The sequence below is a fragment of the Hyla sarda genome, chromosome 1 (genome assembly GCF_029499605.1).
Source record: "Hyla sarda isolate aHylSar1 chromosome 1, aHylSar1.hap1, whole genome shotgun sequence".
NCBI classification, from domain to species: Eukaryota; Metazoa; Chordata; class Amphibia; order Anura; family Hylidae; genus Hyla; species Hyla sarda.
In genome coordinates, this window is record NC_079189.1 from 403,074,321 (window position 1) to 403,092,233 (window position 17,913).

General features: G+C 41.9%; 1 protein-coding gene across 2 annotated transcripts in view; it reads left to right on the plus strand.

Annotated features, from left to right (window-relative positions):
* The window catches only part of LOC130277570 (ubiquitin carboxyl-terminal hydrolase CYLD-like), a 64,318-nt gene extending 49,935 nt beyond the window's left edge, over positions 1-14,383 (plus strand). Inside the window, exons 10-15 of one of the 2 annotated variants that reach the window (XM_056528275.1) lie at positions 3,748-3,811; positions 4,149-4,281; positions 8,104-8,212; positions 13,227-13,345; positions 13,453-13,660; positions 13,849-14,383. In XM_056528275.1, the coding sequence (XP_056384250.1) occupies positions 3,748-3,811; positions 4,149-4,281; positions 8,104-8,212; positions 13,227-13,345; positions 13,453-13,660; positions 13,849-14,033 (818 nt within the window). In that variant the 3' untranslated portion in view covers positions 14,034-14,383. The remainder of the gene's footprint in view (positions 1-3,747; positions 3,812-4,148; positions 4,282-8,103; positions 8,213-13,226; positions 13,346-13,452; positions 13,661-13,848) is intronic. The other variant, XM_056528279.1, reaches the window with a different exon arrangement.
* The last annotated feature ends 3,530 nt before the right edge of the window (positions 14,384-17,913 follow it).

Below are 17,913 nucleotides of genomic sequence, written 5' to 3' on the forward strand. Positions count from 1 at the left end.
ACAATAGTAGGCAGCTCCCCCACAATAGTAGGCAGCTCCCCCACAATAGTAGGCAGCTCCCCCACAACAGTAGGCAGGTTCCCAAATTAGGTCAGCATTTCCCCCACAATAGTAGGCAGCTCCCCCACAATAGTAGGCAGCTCCCCCACAATAGTAGGCAGCTCCCCCACAATAGTAGGCAGCTCCCCCACAATAGTAGGCAGCTCCCCCACAACAGTAGGCAGGCTCCCAAATTAGGTCAGCATTTCCCCCACAATAGTAGGCAGGTTCCCCACAATAGTAGGCAGCTCCCCCCAACAATATTAGGCAGTTCCCCCCAACAATATTAGGCAGCTCCCCCCACATTTGTAGGCAGCTCCCCCCCCCCCCCCCCACAATATCAGGCAGCTCCCCCCCAACAATATTAGGCAGCTACCCCCCACAATATCAGGCAGCTCCCCCCACATTTGTAGGCAGCTCCCCCCAACAATATTAGGCAGCTCCCCCCCCCCCCCATAATATCAGGAAGCTTCCCCCCCCCCACACAATATCAGGCAGCTTCCCCCCACCCCTCACACAATATCAGGCAGCTTCCCCCCCCCCCACAATATCAGGCAGCTTCCCCCCCCCCCCAACAATTTCAGGCAGCTTCCCCCCACACAATGTTAGGCAGCTCCCCCCCCCCACAATATTAGGCAGCTCCCCCCCCCCACAATATTAGGCAGCTCCCTCCCCCCCCCCACAATATTAGGCAGCTCCCTTCCCCCCCCCCCCCACAATATTAGACAGCTCCCTCCCCCCCCCCCACAATATTAGGCAGCTCCCCCCCCCCCCCACAATATTTAGCTCCCTCCCCCCCCCTCCACAATATTAGGCAGCTCCCCCACCCCACAGACATACAGCTTCCGGCCATATACAGTGTATGGCTGGAAGCTGTATGTCTGTACTGCTGCCCCCACAGTGATCCGGTCACCGCTCCTCTGGCCGGGGTCACATCTACTGCTATGGCCTATGGACCATAGCAGTAGGTGCCGGGACCGGAGGAGCTGTGACCGGAACACTGAACAAGATGACGCGGTCACTTACCAGGCCCCGGCCGGCGTGCGTTCTCCTGTGACGATCCTGCGGTCCTCCTGCGTCTCTATGGTTGTACGCACGGGACGTCAGTGACGTCCCGTGCATACGACCATAGAGGCGAAGAAGCGAAGGACCGAAGGAGGATCGCGGGAGGATCGCAGGAAGAAGCCGGGGAATGGTGAGTGACTGCCGGACATCCTTATGTCCCGAAAAGATTTTTCGGGACACAGGGATGTCCGGGATAGGAATACTTCTTTTTATGTGCCCGGGCCGGCTCCTGTGTGTGGCTGCAGGCGGGGGCCGGCCAGAGCATATAAAACCTAATACTGTATACTAATAACCAGGGGGCCTCCAGCTGTTGTGAAACTACAAATCCCAGCATGCCCGGACAGACTTTGCCGGTCCGGGCATGCTGGGAGTTGTAGTTTCACAACAGCTGGAGGCCCCCTGGTTTTTAGTATACAGTATTAGGTTTTATATGCGCTGGTCGGCCCCCGCCTGTAGCCACACACAGGAGCCGGCCCGGGCACATAAATAGAAGTATTCCTATCCCGGAGAGCGCAAACCCCCCCCCCCCCCCCCCCAGATGTTGCGGCCGGCCCCCCCTGCACCGCCCACGAGTGCCTCTGCCACTGGCAGTGTTTGTAACTTGTGCTGTGGGCGGGCAGGGGAGGTGGTCATTATCGGCAGATTTTTAGTTGTTTCGGCATTTTGCCGAAATAGCTATTTTCGGCCGATATGTATCGGCCGCCGATATATCGGTGCATCCCTACTCAAAAGTAAGTTTTAAAACACTTTTATAGGTGTTTATAGGTATAAGAACTAAAAATTGTCATGTGTTGTGTTTGCAGCATATTTACTGAAATCAAAAGCTATTTCAATCAAAATTTTAACAACATTTAAACTTTAAAAAAATTTTAACGTTGCATTTTATCATAGGACATATTTGATAGCAGCTTGCATTCATTGAACTTGTGAGTTTTGGGACGGTTTCTGCTTGAACTTGTTTGAAAGATGTCAAAATAGCCTTCCAGAGTGGCTGTTTGGATGTAAACTGCATCCCACCCTCATAGATATATTGTTTGAGGATTCTCCAAAGGTTCTCAATAGGATTGAGGTCGGTGGATGATGGAGGCCACACCATGACTTTCTCTCCTTTTATCCCCATAGCAGCCATTGATTCAGAGGTATTATTTGCAGCATGAGATTGGGCATTGTCATGCATGAAGATTATTTTTTTACGGAAAGCATAGTTCTTCCTCCTGTACCAGGGAAGAAAGTAGCCAGTCAGAAACTCCACATACTTTGCAGAGGTCATCTTTACACCTTCAGGGATCCTAAAGGGGCCGACTAGCTCTCTTTCCATGATTCCGGCCCAAAACATGACTCCACCATCGCCTTGCTGACGTTGCAGCCTTGTTGGAACAATGTGGCCGTCCACCACCCATCCACTACTCCATCCATCTGGACCATCCAGGGTTGCACGGCACTCATCAGTGCACAGGACTGTTTGAAAATGAGTCTTCATGTATTTTTCTGCACAATGCAGCCATTTCGGCTTGTGAGCATTTGTTAGTGGTGGCCGAATAGGTTTATGCACAGTTGCAAGACTCTCGAGGACTCTGCACCTTGATGTCTGTGGGACTCCAGAGACACCATCAGCTTCAAATATCTGTTTGCTGCTATGTAATGGTATTTTAGCAGCTGCTCTCTTGATCAGATGCATGGATCTGGCAGAAATCTTCCTCAATATGCCTTTATCTGCACAAACCCATCTGTACTCTGAATCAGCCACATATCTCTTAATAGTGCAATGATCACACTTAAGATTTCGTGAAATATCTAATGTTTTCATACCTCATCCAAGGCATTGAACGATTTCACTCTTTTTGGCACATAGATCCTTTTTTTCCCCCCCATATTGCTTGAAAATAGTGCTGTGCTTAATAATGTAGAACACCCCCCTTTAGTAGTTTTTCCTTAAATTGGGGTCACCTGGCAATCTAACAGGTGTCCGAGATTTGTTTTCAGTAATCAAGAGCCCCGAGACACAATGCCATCCATGAGTTAAGCTGAAAAACTAAATATTTAATCTTTGTGACACTTAAATAGAATTTGCATAAAAATTTGGAACAGGTTGTAGATTGGCTGTCCATGAACTATATTGGATGGTCTCGCTATTCAAGTGACAGTAAAAATGTGGTCAGATGAGTTTAATGGGGATGTATCAGGAATTAAAGTAGGCAATAAAGGGAATAGGCACCCATCACTAAATTAAAACAATAAGCAGGTGCTGCATACCAAAATATAGAGTATGAATACCAATAGAAAAAATAGGTATGCAAAAAAGACTGTGTACCTTGTTGAGGTACAAAGATAACAAAATAACAAATACTTTACTGTCCGACTACAACACAAGTACAAAATAGACCCAATAAAAAAAACAATTAAAATATATTGTATGCTGTTTTTTAATTGCTTTTATACTGCATCTACTCTGTCCATGTGCATTCTGTTTAGTGTGTAAATTGTTATTTTTGGCCCTCAATAGTGTGCACAGTATTTATTTATTTTTTACTCTGTCACCTTTATCCTATTTATATTCAGAGATAAAAGTAGTATTTACCACTTCTGGTCTTTAGTTTACCCATTACAAAGTCAGTGATCTAACCTTTTTTGTTTTTTTTTTAGATCCTGAAGAATTTCTAAACCGCTTATTCCAAGTCCTTAGGGTAGAACCCCTCTTTCATATTAGGTATTTTATTAACTATTTTGGGGGTCAGTAGTGTATTGTGCTGATAACTTTTGATCTTGCTTTTGGTGTTTTTAGTTTCCTCTATTTGTGGATCTTTATCTATTAGTTTTTATCCTGATCCTTTCTTTTCCCATATTTTGACTACATTTCTTCTGTGTTTTCTATCTCTGTCTTCTTGAAGTACCACACCACAACTGTTGGCTGAAAACTGTTTAATCAAGGGTGGGAAGAAAATGTGGATGAAGGAATGTTCTTTGTTACATTGTTCTAAAATTGTCTGTCCAAGATCAGCCTTTGGGTGACAGAGGCTCTTTAAATCTGTCTTATGGCTCTGTAGAACACCACAAAAGAAGCCTCAAGGTTGTATGTTCTATCAAATTTTCATGGAGAGGAAGCAGTCAGTGGATGTACCCTCTGTGCAGCAGTTGCTGGAATGGTCCATGGTTACTGGTGATCTCAAGTTTACAGAAGTAAGATATCATACTACTAGCATCATTAATCCCTTACCCACACAGGATGTACACGTACACCTTGTGCACACTTAGGCTTCATGAAGCGTGCTCACATGTTAAGCTCTCTTTATACCTGGTAAGTACTTGCTGCTATGATTAATGACTGACATCAGCAATGATGTCTGTCATTAACTAAAAGTTTAAAAAAGACAGAGGGTTTTGGGTCTGATTGAAACCTCTGCAGTGCTGCATTTCTGGTCAATTAAGATGGTGACCAGAGGTCTTTTCCAAACGCTTCCTAAGGCAGACTGTACAAGTAGCAATCCAATTGCTTAAAATAGTACCATATGGGGACTTAAAAAAGTGTGAATAAAGTAATTAAAAAAAAAAAAAAGTTTAAAAAAATATCAAAATCAGTATGGTAAAAAAAATTGTAACAGTAAAATACAGCCAAACCTATATACATTGGATTTCCTTGTAATCATATTGACCTACAGAATAAAGAATAACTATAATTTTTACAATTTTTTTTTCTGGTTGCGCTGTAGACTTTATGGTAAAATTAGTGTTTTGTTAACAAACTACAATTGCTCCCTCATAAAACAAGCCCTCTTTTGGCCATGCAGGAGAAAAAAATAAAAATGCAAAAATGAAATATGGCAACCCTAAAGAGGACCTTTGGCTAGCCCAGAAAAATTTTGATTACGTTCCACCAAACAACTGATCAGTCGTCTCTGAGGTTTTCTAGCATAATAATTAGACCTTCCAATATCTTCATAAAGTGCCCACAGTCTTAATAGGCAGTATAATTATTAATGCACGAATGCCCAAGTTCAGATAACAAATGTACCAGATAAATCACTATTGCACAGATGTCCAAAATGTTAGTGCAGTAAAAGGATTATTGCACAAATGTCCGATTCCTTATTGCACAGTAAAACAGATAATGCACATATGCCCACAGTTTCAATACGTTATATAATAATCTCTTCTCCACTGAAATAAGAGACCACCGATAAAGGATGGTGCACTGCACCTCTCAACTATCCTTGGTACATGTGGTAATAGCAGCCAACGTGATGAGAATGCTGTCATCTCGCCGCTCTTAGCATTTGAGCGTGCGAGAATGGTCCTGTAGCGGTCTGCGCCTCTTGAAGTTAGTTCGTGGATAATAGCAGTCTGCGCCGCTAGAGGTTGTTTCACAGATGATAGCAGTCTGCGCCACTGTGTGTTATCCTGGGCCAGCAGTTAAACGATGTGACTGTGCAGTACGGGGATAAGTCCTGGCTGGTGTCCTTGTGCAAATCTGTAGGATTCTTTTGGTTGACAGGGCACTTTTTCCCCCAATTCGGCATTTCATTCAAATATAAATGTAGATAAAAGGCAGCAAAAGAAGGGGGGTCTGTACGCGCTTCAGGATCACCTTAGGTCCTTTCTTCAGCAGCAAATAATAAGAATAACATTTTATTTTTATTATCTGCTGCTTGTTGTATAATTTAAGGACTCCCCCAACCACCCAGCCCCCCCCCTCCCTCCTTTTGCTGCTTTTTATCTATTTTTTATATTTGAATTAAATGCTGATATGGGGAAAAATAGTGCCCTGTCAATTAAAAGAAGGCTGCACCAAATTTGCACAAGGATGCTGGACAGGACTTTTCCCCTGTACTGCACAGTCAAGTCGCTTAACTGCTGATCCAGGCTAGCACACAGTGGTGCAGACCGTTATAATCTGTGAACTAACCTCTAGCGGCACAGACTGCTATTATCCACGAACTAACTTCAAGCGGCGCAGACCGCTACAGGACCATTCTCGCATGCTAAAGTGCTCAGAGCGGCGAGATGACAGCATTCTCATCACGCCGGCTGCTATTACCCCACGACCTCGGTCCGGACCTCCATGTACCAAGGATAGTTGAGAGGTGCAGTGCACCATCCTTTATTGGTGGGCTCTTATTTCAGTGGAGAAGAGATTATTATATAACATATTGAAACTGTGGGCATATGTGCATTATCTGTTTTACTGTGCAATAAAGAATCGGACATTTGTGCAATAATCCTTTTCCTGCACTAACATTTAGGACATCTGTGCAATAGTGATTTATCTGGTACATTTGTTATCCGAACCTGGGCATTTGTGCATTAATAAATATACTGCCTATTAAGACTGTGGGCACTTGTGCAATAATATTTGTGACACTGGAGCACTATACCACCTTTATGAAGATATTGGAAGGTCTAATTATTATGTTGTAAAACCTGATCAGTTGTTTGGTGGAACATAATCGGCTATTGTGCCACCAAGTAAAGAGGGATTGTGTTCTTCCTTGTCTGTTCCCCTCTTCATGCTGAGTCCCACGCACTTTCAAATTATTTTTTATTTCACCCATTATTTCTTGAGTTATGCCTTTTATAAAGTCTGCTCACTGCCTGTGAGCTTTTTCTGCTGTAGGGTCTCTCTCCCGCATGCATGATTGACAGGCAGGGAGCATGAGATATGCAGTGCCATGCTCATGTCCCGCCCCACCAGCACTTTCGGAGAAGGCTATGCAGGGCCTGCTAAACGCTACAGGACAGAGACCCCTAGTGGCCACTTTTTCACTTTTTTATTTTATTTTTTTATTTAGCTATAAGGCAAATATGCATAACATTACATAAGGAATAACATAGCAAAAGTTTTACTTGTTGACAGGTACTCTTTAAAGACAAAAACTGTGCTTTCTAATGGGAGGACTACAAGTTACATACTGCCTCTAATTTTGTCTGACTCGCTATACTATTACACCCAAAAGTGTGTATAGCTTCTTGTATTTTAACTTCTCAAGCAGCAATTGACAGGTCCTTATATTTGTTTTTATATTGTGCTTATCATTAACAACCTTAGGTGAGTCACAAGGGCCCTGTGACCTCACTAATAGGCTAAGATTATATTTTAACCAATTAAATAAGTATTTATCATTGTTATCCATATAACTTTGAGCACCGTAGTATTCTCATTTTCCCATTGTTTTATCAGACACTTAGGGTATAGGTGTCAAACACCCAGTTATCAGTGTTACAGTAGCAAGGTGAGCTTCTGCCATTTTTATATTATTTTATATGATTCCCTGAATTGTCAGACAAAATATAAACCCACATATTTCGGGTACAGAAGGGCAGATCGAGAAACTGTAAAAAAGTGTGTGCTCAGGGCACCCTAAACTATCTAATGATAATAGGCAAAGAAGATACATCAAAAATAGTATGATATAAATTTCATGTCACATGTTTGATTAGTTTGCACAATTTTTTGGTCAATGTAGATTATCCAATCAGATCTCTTCTATAGGGGGTTATTGGTCAAAATAGTATTTGATAATATTTATTAGAATGGTCTATGATGATAATATTTCATTCATAATGATCTCCTTGTTTTGGGCTGTTGTAATGTGACATATCACTAAGGACAAGGAGTCATAATTCAGATTTATTTCCATAGATGAAAGGATGTAAGGTGTGATGCTAGGGCTGCACTGCGATTATGATGACATGATTACAAGGTCGCATTGCAACATCGCATGTAATTATGTAAATGTGATTTCAGTACTACATGTAATGTGATGTTACAGTGAATCAACAATTGCAAAAAATGCAAACCTGTTGGACTTTTGGCCACAGATTACATATTGCAAGCAGCTTTTCCAGCATAGCGTTGAAGGTAAGTTTCTGGCCTGATAGGTGTTACAAATTTTATAAGCCAAATTGTATCCCTAAATAGCCATGCCACCTAAATGCACTAGGAAATGACACACACTGAATGCAAACAAGGTTATTGTGTATATATATCTCCCTGTTTTCCACTAGGTTCCCTCTTGCCTGATTATTCAAATGCCAAGAAATGGAAAAAACTTCAAGATGTTTAACACCATTATTCCAACCCAACAACTGGATATAACTGACCTTCTAGAAGACAGTAAGTGGTAAAGAAAAAGAGAATATAATAAGTCATCAGTTGTAAATGTATGACGCACAGCTTCGTCATTGTTGTCACCCATAGTCACAAGATAATTTCTCACTTCTCCATTCATTACATAATACATGCCCAACCGGTTATTTTCAGATGTGTTTCTAGACGGACAACAGAAGGTTACTCTTTAAATCTGTATTAATATGGCCATGCAAGAACTATAAGAAATGTTAGGCTTGTTAAGATTTAGTGTTAAATAAATACAAAAACAGAACTATTTTCTTCCAAAACAGCACAACACGTATCCTCTGGTTGTATGCATTATTACAATTTGGCTCAATTCATTTCAATTAAACTTTGTAGGGGACAGGTGGGGACAGGTGTGGTGCTGTTTTTTTTAATCATTCTGGATAACCTCTTTAAAGCCAAACCCTGTACCACATATGACTACTCAACAGCATTGGCATGATCTTCCCTTTGTTACTACACCACATGCTGATGCTAACAAAAAAGGAATACTTCCTAGGCTGATTTTCTGGATGTAGTTCTGTTTTATTTATTAAAAATTTATAATTTGACAGTATTTGATTACATTTTAGTTAAAATTACACTTGAGTTGTGTAGTTATAACACTACAATATATATATATATATATATATATATATATATATATATATATATATATATAATATCAAGAATGGTGCAGCACTCCACAAGATATCCAAAATAAACTATTTATTTCCACATGTCATAAAGTGCGACGTTTCAGCTCCTCAATGGAGCCATTTTCAAGCATAGTGATACCACACACAGACCGGGGTTATATGCCCAGTCTGATAATTAACAATAATTACATACTTATATACTACAGTGCATAAACTCAAATCCAAAAGAGTGCAATATATGAAAAAATTTGCATAAGAGTACCTAAGTACATACCGTATTTATCGGCGTATAAAACGCACTTTTTAGGCTAAAATTTTTAGCCTAAAGTCTGTGTGCGTGTTATACGCCGATACCGCCCCAGGAAAGGCAGGGGGAGAGAGGCCGTCGCTGCCCGCTTCTCTCCCCCTGCCTTCCCTGGGGTCTAGAGCGCTGCTGTCGGCCCTTCTCACCCCCTGGCTATTGGCGCCGCTGCCCGTTCTGTCCCCCTGACTATCGGTGCCGGCGCCCCATTGCCGGCGCCGATAGCCAGGGGGAGAGAAGCGGCGCCGACAGCCAGGGGGAGAGAAGGGGCAGTGGCACCCATTGCCGGCACCGCTGCCCCGTTGCCTCCCCCCATCCCCGGTGGCATAATTACCTGAGTCGGGTCCGCGCTGCTGCAGGCCTCCGGCGTGCGTCCCCGGCGTCGTTGCTATGCGCTGAACGGCGCGGCGCATGACGTCGCCGCGCCGTGCATAGCAACGACGCAGGGGACGCACGCCGGAGGCCTGGAGCAGCGCAGACCCGACTCAGGTAATTATGCCACCGGGGATGGGGGGAGGCAATGGGGCAGCGGCGCCGGCAATGGGTGCCGCTGCCCCTTCTCTCCGCCTGGCTGCCGATAGCCAGGGGGTGAGAAGGGCCGACAGCAGCGCTCTAGACCCCAGTAAAGGCAGGGAGAGAGAAGCGGGCAGCGACGGCCTCTCTCCCCCTGCCTTTCCTGGGGGTATATCGGGGTATACACGCGCACACACGCACCCTCATTTTACCATGGATATTTGGGTAAAACACTTTTTTTACCCAAATATCCTTGGTAAAATGAGGGTGCGTGTTATAGGCCGGTGCGTGGTATACCCCGATAAATATGGTATATATCATGGAAAGTGCCATTGTGCCGATTAAAAACAGTACAGCCTGAATATTATACAGCTCCATCGCAATAATCAATCATAACATACAGCTGTAATCCATACAACATTAATTAAATACATAAAGATAGAAAACACCTACCCACACTGTAGCCCTATTCTTCGCCACACTTGGCTTGTAAACAAACGCACTGAGCATGCGTCAATTACACTAAGCAACTACTATCATTCTCCTTCCAGGTCACATGACCATGGGACGCTATGTGTGTGTGTGTATGTATATATATATATATATATATATATATATATATATATATATATATATATATATATATATATATATATATATATATATATATATATATAATATATAATAGTATTGACATTCAATATTTTGATCCAAAATTTATGGGTGACTGCAATCTACCTATATACTAGGAGGGTACTAGGAGGGTCCCACTAGTACACATGTAGCGGAAATGCACTGGAGTTGTAGGCAGAAAATACAACATACAGTAAAAGCAAAATGTATGAGATTTTAACAAATCTTATTCAAGTGGTAGAGAAAAAAATATTTAGCATAAATGAACACGTGGTGTTTAAATTTCACAGCAATTCAATTATTCTCTTTCTCCATTTTCTGAATTTTTTTGCATTCTACACATAACAAATATGGTTGCTGGAATAGAGCTTCTGTTTGAACAGAGTGACTGTTTAACCCCTTAAGGACCAAGTGTTTTTCAGTTTTTGCACTTTAGTTTTTTCCTCCTTACATTTTAAAAATCATAACCCTTTCAATTTTGCACCTAAAAATCCATATGATTGCTTTTTTTTTTTTTGTGCCACCAATTCTACTTTGTAATGACATCAGTCATTTTACCCAGAAATCTACGGCAAAATGGAAAAAAAAAATCATTGTGCGACAAAATTGAAGAGAAAACGCCATTTTGTAACTTTTGGGGACTTCTGTTTCTATGCAGTACATCTTTCTGTAAAAATGTCACCTTATCTTTATTCTATAGGTCCATGCAATTAAGATGATACCCTACTTATATACCGTATTTATCGGCGTATAACACGCACTTTTTAGGCTAAAATTTTTAGCCTAAAGTCTGTGTGCGTGTTATACGCCGATACACCCCCAGGAAAGGCAGGGGGAGAGAGGCCGTCGCTGCCCGCTTCTCTCCCCCTGCCTTTCCTGGGGTCTAGAGCGCTGCTGTCGGCCCTTTTCACCCCCTGGTTATCGGCGCCGCTGCCCGTTCTGTCCCCCTGACTATCGGTGCCGGCGCCGATAGCCAGGGAGAGAGAAGCGGCGCCGACAGCCAGGGGGAGAGAAGGGGCAGCGGCACCCATTGCCGGCGCCGCTGCCCCGTTGCCTCCCCCCATCCCCGGTGGCATAATTACCCGAGTCCGGTCCGCGCTGCTCCAGGCCTCCGTCGTGCGTCCCCGGCGTCATTGCTATGCGCTGAACGGCGCGGCGCATGACGTCAGAGCGCCGCGCCGTGCATAGTAACGACGCTGGGGACGCACGACGGAGGCCTGGAGCAGCGCGGACCGGACTCAAGTAATTATGCCACCGGGGATGGGGGGAGGCAACGGGGCAGCGGCGCCGGCAATGGGTGCCGCTGCCGCTTCTCTCCCCCTGGCTGTCGGCGCCGCTTCTCTCCCCCTGGCTATCGGCGCCGATAACCAGGGGGTGAAAAGGGCCGACAGCAGCGCTCTAGACCCCAGGAAAGGCAGGGGGAGAGAAGCGGGCAGCGACGGCCTCTCTCCCCCTGCCTTTCCTGGGGGTGTATCGGGGTATACACGCGCACACACGCACCCTCATTTTATCATGGATATTTGGGTAAAACACTTTTTTTACCCAAATATCCTTGGTAAAATGAGGGTGAGTGTTATAGGCCGGTGCGTGGTATACCCCGATAAATACGGTAAGTTTGATTTTGTTGTACTTCTGGGAAAAATCATAACTACATGCTGGAAAATTAATACTTTTTAAAATTGTCATATTCTGACCCCCTATAACTTTTTTTCCCCCACGAACGGGCTGGTATGAGGGCTCATTTTGTGCACTGTGATCTGAAGTTTTTATCGGTACGATTTATGTTTTGATCAGACTTTTTGATTGCTTTTTATTCATTTTTTTATGGTATAAAAAGTGACCAAATATACGCTATTTTGGACTTTGGAATTATTTTGCGCGTACGCCATTGACCGTGTAGTTTAATTAACAATATATACATTTACGCACGCGGCGGTACCACATGTTTGTTTTTATTTTTATTTACACACTTTTTTTGTTAAATGGAAAAAGGGGGATGATTCTGATTTTATTAGGGAAGGGGTTAAATCACATTTAGTAACTTTTTTTTCACTTTTTGTTTATGCAGTGTTATAGTTATAACATTGCATACACTGATTGCAGGGCACTGTTCAATGCATTGCCATAGGAATGCATTGATCAGTGTTTTCTGCGCTTGAGAGATTTCAGGCTTGGAGCAATCAAACGCCAATCGGACAGCCAGGAAGAAGGTATTGCACCTCCTGCTGTCCTCTCAGTTGTTCGTGACGCCGCGATTTAACCGCGACTGTCCCGAACAGCTCCGCTGAGCTAGCCGGTATGGATTTCTCCCGTTTTTAGAAGCCGCGATCAACTTTGATCGCAGCATCTAGATGGTTAATACCGGACATCAGCCCGATCGCCGATGTCCGGTATTAGCTGCGGGTCCTGGTTGATGATAGCAACCGGGACCCTGCAGATACAAATCGCACTCAGCTTCTGAGCGCGCTTCACAGATCGGGAGCTGGCCACGGACGTAAATATACCTCCTTGGTCGTTAAGGGGTTAATACATCTAGTCACTTTTATACGGGGTGCTGATTATTATTGAGAAAAATCTGTCCTTACAATTTAACAGTTTCATAACATTTAATCTTTTGAAAAGTGAATCATATAAATATGTCACATTGTTAGAGGAAAATGAAGGTGTGAAGCAGGAAATGATATGTGCCGAAAGATTAGAAAACCACCACTGGGGAAAACTAGTTGAAGAGTTCACGTTTTCTTAGATATGCAGCTGATTCTGTTTAAGAAAGAAGTCCCCTCCATTAAAGAATGGTTACTTTGTGGCAGGCTATATTTTGTAACATTACAAATAGAATACCGCAAAGGGCAGCAATGTAATATATTAATTCTTGAGTACTAAATTCTGTTCCTTTTCCTCCTCACAGCCCCTAGACAGTGTTCAATCTGTCAGTCTCTAGCAGTAGTGGAATGTCTTTACTGTTATGAGGATCTAGGGATCACGCCAGGACGCATAAAACAGTATTGTGCCACATGCAACAAGCAGGTACTACCTTCCTGTGTGGTAAATCAGGCTAAATTAGCATTTTCATTATTTGTCTTGTAAACTAGTGATCTGCATGGGTCCTCAAATAACTTTTCCGTTATGGACAGGTTCACCTTCACAGGGAGAGATGTCGCCACAAGCCAAGAGATCTTGGTGTGCCTGAAAATCTGAATGGCCAAGTCGTGCTACAGAGGCAGAGTTTACAGCTCTATGCTGTTTTATGTATAGAAACAAGTCATTATGTGGCTTTCATTAGAATGAACTCTCACAATCGTCCACTGTGGGCCTTCTTTGATAGCATGGCTGATCGGGAAGGTGAGTTCTTCTCTGTGGGTATGACCCAGATTTACCTTGCAGTCTGTGAGTACTCGGTTATACTGTACCCATTCCCTGCATCTTGTGTAAATTTCTAAACCCTTCTTCACCAAATCTCTTCTAAAAATGTTGACACTTTTATTTTGTCTTCTATTTATTCTTTTGAATGTCGTTTGTTCTAACTTTAGGAGGACAGAATGGATTCAATATCCCTCGTGTAACACCTTGCCCAGAAGTGACTGACTATTTGGAAATGACAGCTGAAGAACTACAGCAGGAAGACCCAAAATGCATGCCCACTTATGCCCGACGACTACTTTGTGATGCTTATATGTGTCTCTATTACAGCCCTGAACTAAGTTTGTACAAATGAAAGTTACATAGCGATTTGAGTCAGTATATAATTCTCCTAGGTAAATCCATGTGTGGAGGACAATAAATCCAAATGGTTGTTGCATACTGCAAACAGTATGTGGATTTAAATAAAGAATGTTTTTTTTTGTTTTATCTTTGAGCACTGAACCCAAAAAAAACAGTTATCTGATGATTTGTGGAAGAGATTAGAGAAGAATTCCTGGCATATTTTTACTGACTACAACATAGAAGTCACTCCATTAGGAAACGTATCCTACTGACAATTATATAATAGAGCTTTACAAGTGACTCCTGCTAAAATTTTTGGGCTGGCTCCCATTTTTTACTGCCCTTGATGTATTGATGACATTGTATCAGATGATTATTATATCTTGAATTAAATATATTTTTTACATTTATGGAGGCTGTTTCCATTTTAAACAGAGTCTGAACTGAAACTGACTGCTATAATAAGGCAACCATGTACAATACTCCTCAGCAATTGATCAGCGATTAATGTTCAACGCTTCTAATGGTAGACTAGAACCTAAATTATTTCCGTGAAGACCTCTACTGCCCTTTTTTTTTCATGAGACTGATGTAGAACATCATTTTACAGTGTAAGGGCAATTGTTTACAGGTTTTAGGCTGTGCAGTCTATATTTCCCTGACAGTGCATGATCAGCAATGGAATTTGGTCCCACCCTTACAAGATTACTACCACATTGTTGCTTGCAAAAGTAACAATTCCAATAATATCACTTTGCTAAAAAGGCTCCCTGACAATCAGTGATCATTATAGGTCCTGGCAATGGGACCACCAGCATTATCAGAGAGAGAATGAGAGGGCTAGAACCTCATTTCCTCTGAAATCCTTATTTTGTCCATTGAAATAAATAGGCTGTCTCTGCAAGATAAGTTTTCTATATCTGTGATACAGGGATTTCTGAACCCCTCTCTTAAACTAAAATACCCTAATAGGCCGTTAAAAAAAAAAAAAAAAAAAAGATGCACCCTCTACATGTCTATCATTATAAAATCCAATAGACAACAGATATATTAAATAGTGTAATATATAATCATCAAAGGGATAACATAGCTGTATTATCACGTTGTTTCGTAATGCACAATATTGGGGCAAGTCCACATTGCAATTAACAAACCAGTTTGAAAGCCACACCCATCTTGTGGCCGGCTCGTCCTTCTGTATTAACCTAATACACATCAGATAGAGAACCCTACAGGACAGGTTTTTTAATAATCTAATACAATGTGGAAGTGTCTAGAAAGCTATAGATCAGCTAATAATATACAGTGAAAGTTGGGTAAATTTGACAGCAACAGCCATCCTCAGGAATTGTTCCTATAACTTCTGGTTTTTCTGCTGAAAATGTAGGTACACTGTATTGGGCTGTCTGCGTTGGAAAGAATCTGTGGCAAGTTTCACTGGGTCACCTGAAGATGAGCTAAATTAGTTTTGTTTCTAAATGAAGTCTGATCTCTGTGTTGGTGAAGTAATGCATTGGAGCCCAATGAAAACATTTGGCTCTTAGGGTGAATTCACACGTGGCAGATATGTTGCAGAAATTTCTGCAACTGTCCTATTCATCTAAAATGCAAACAAATAGAAAAGAAAAAAGGTACCACAGAAGACGCCTAGTGTGTTACCCCAGTGAAAAAAATAGGCAAAATGTATTATGCTCAGCTGGAGCTCAATACAAATGAGCATATCACCCAGACTCATTGGGTACGAAGTAGCAGTAAAGTCCAGAGGAATTGCTAAGTTGTAGGGATGTGCAGATGGATGGCAGTCCATCTGAATGGAAATGCAGCAGGTTTATAAAAAAGTCCCTCTATAGGCGCTAAACCTCGGTAAGGAAATCACAAATGCAAGCTGGTAATAATAAACGTATAGTTTAATCACCAATGACGCGTTTTGGGTTTAAGCATCCTTCGTCAGATTGGCATAGCAAATGGATATACAGACATTGTATTTGTACACAAATAAAACCGCCAAAAGCAGGTAAAATGGGTGGAGGGGTTAGGATAGAGGTCACAGGAATGACGTGCAAAACACTAGACAAAACCATAAAAAATGAGTGAGTTAATAAAATCAAACACATCTAGTAGTAAACATGATGAAGTCCATTTGGATAAGTATAAAACTTTAAAAAATGTAGGTCAACTAAGGATTTCAAAGATCCCTGGTGTGCGGTCAGAGCGAGACTTGCAGCGCAAGGATGACATGCCGAAAGGTCAGGAGCCAGCCGATAAAGCAATGTTAAAATTGACTTGTAACTGGAGGCAAAAGTGAAAATGACCTGTGAAGATAACAGTTATAAATAATATGGTTAGAACATATATGGTAGGGTATGGTATGGTAAGATAAACTGAAAGGAGCGCTGCATAGTATCAGGAGGAAAGCCACCAATGAGAGAGGCGTATGTGGTCTGGGTAGTAAACAAACCCACATGGCTAATAACAACGTGGTATAAGCGAACCGATAGGAATAAGATGAGAGACTAGAATGACAATGCGAGTAGTACACAGGCAAGGAGATGGCGCCTGAATCTGGGAAAGTTGGATACCGCTGCAAAAGTAGATAAAAGGAAAAATACCTACTTGTTGACAGCATAAGGATGGGAATTAGCGATGGTGTAACTTCAGGTCTGGAGGTATAGAATAGTAAGTGGTATGGAACATGATTGACTTTTTTTAAATCAAGTTGACAGGAATAGTTATTTGTATTTTAACAGCAATCACTACCGCAAATGGCTTGTGAATGTCCCCTATGGACAATTCAAAAGGATACGGCGAAATTGTACCCCCACAGAGGATTACAATGAACAGAGTAAAGTGATAGCTACAAGATTTAAAAAAATACCCCAAACCGCTTATTGAAACATCTAGCAAAAGAGCTAGCACCCTCATAGAAGATGAGTGCCTCCTCCCAAAGAACCACCAAACTGGAGATTCTAACTGGCAGTGCAATTTTATCACTACGTACTCTAAAGACCACTGCAAACTCAAGTCCTAGAGAAACATTGGCAGATTTTAATGCAGGACAATTTTTTAAGTTCTATTTTACCCCCAAACCCTGTGTCACTTTTAAGTAAGCTTGCACTTGCACAAAATATACTTGCTTCGAGTCATTTTAAACACCAAAAAGAAGATAGTCACATCATCAATGTCTCCCTAGAACCCCCCCTTAAAGGGGCATACAAATGCAGACATTCTTGGTGCAAATGTTGCGACAATATTACACATAGAAAAACTTCATTTACCTCATGAGTCACTCAACGAATACGCCATAGATTCGTTCATTAATTGTGGCTCTTCCTTTGTTATTTATTTAATCGAATGTCTGTGTGGTCTCCAATATATAGGATGTACTTCCCAAAGCCTGAGAAACCATGTTAACAAGCATAGGCGCAACGTAACATCTAGTTTCCAGCTACACAGTGTCTCTCGGCTTGAACCATTTATGATTACCCCCATTGAACATATTTCCGAAGGACACAATAGATTTAAATGATTAAAATGCAGCGATAACTATTGGATTTTCAAATTACGCTGTCTTACCCCCCTAGGTCTAAATGAATATATTGAATGTGCTACATAGTGTTGTTTCAGCAACAAATCTTTTTTTTCTTGGCAACATATATATTGTTCATCCAACACCATTTATTATCCCAATATCCCCCTAAATATCATATATATATTTATCACATATTTTTCAGTACATATTTTGTATCATCCACACTTTTTACATCTCCAATGAGCTCTTATGCCTTTTTTCCATCTAACATTTTACTCCTCATTTAATTATAATATACATGTTTTTATTTATTTATATATTTATTTTTTCTTATTGCCCATATTTACCCCTTTATTGTGCC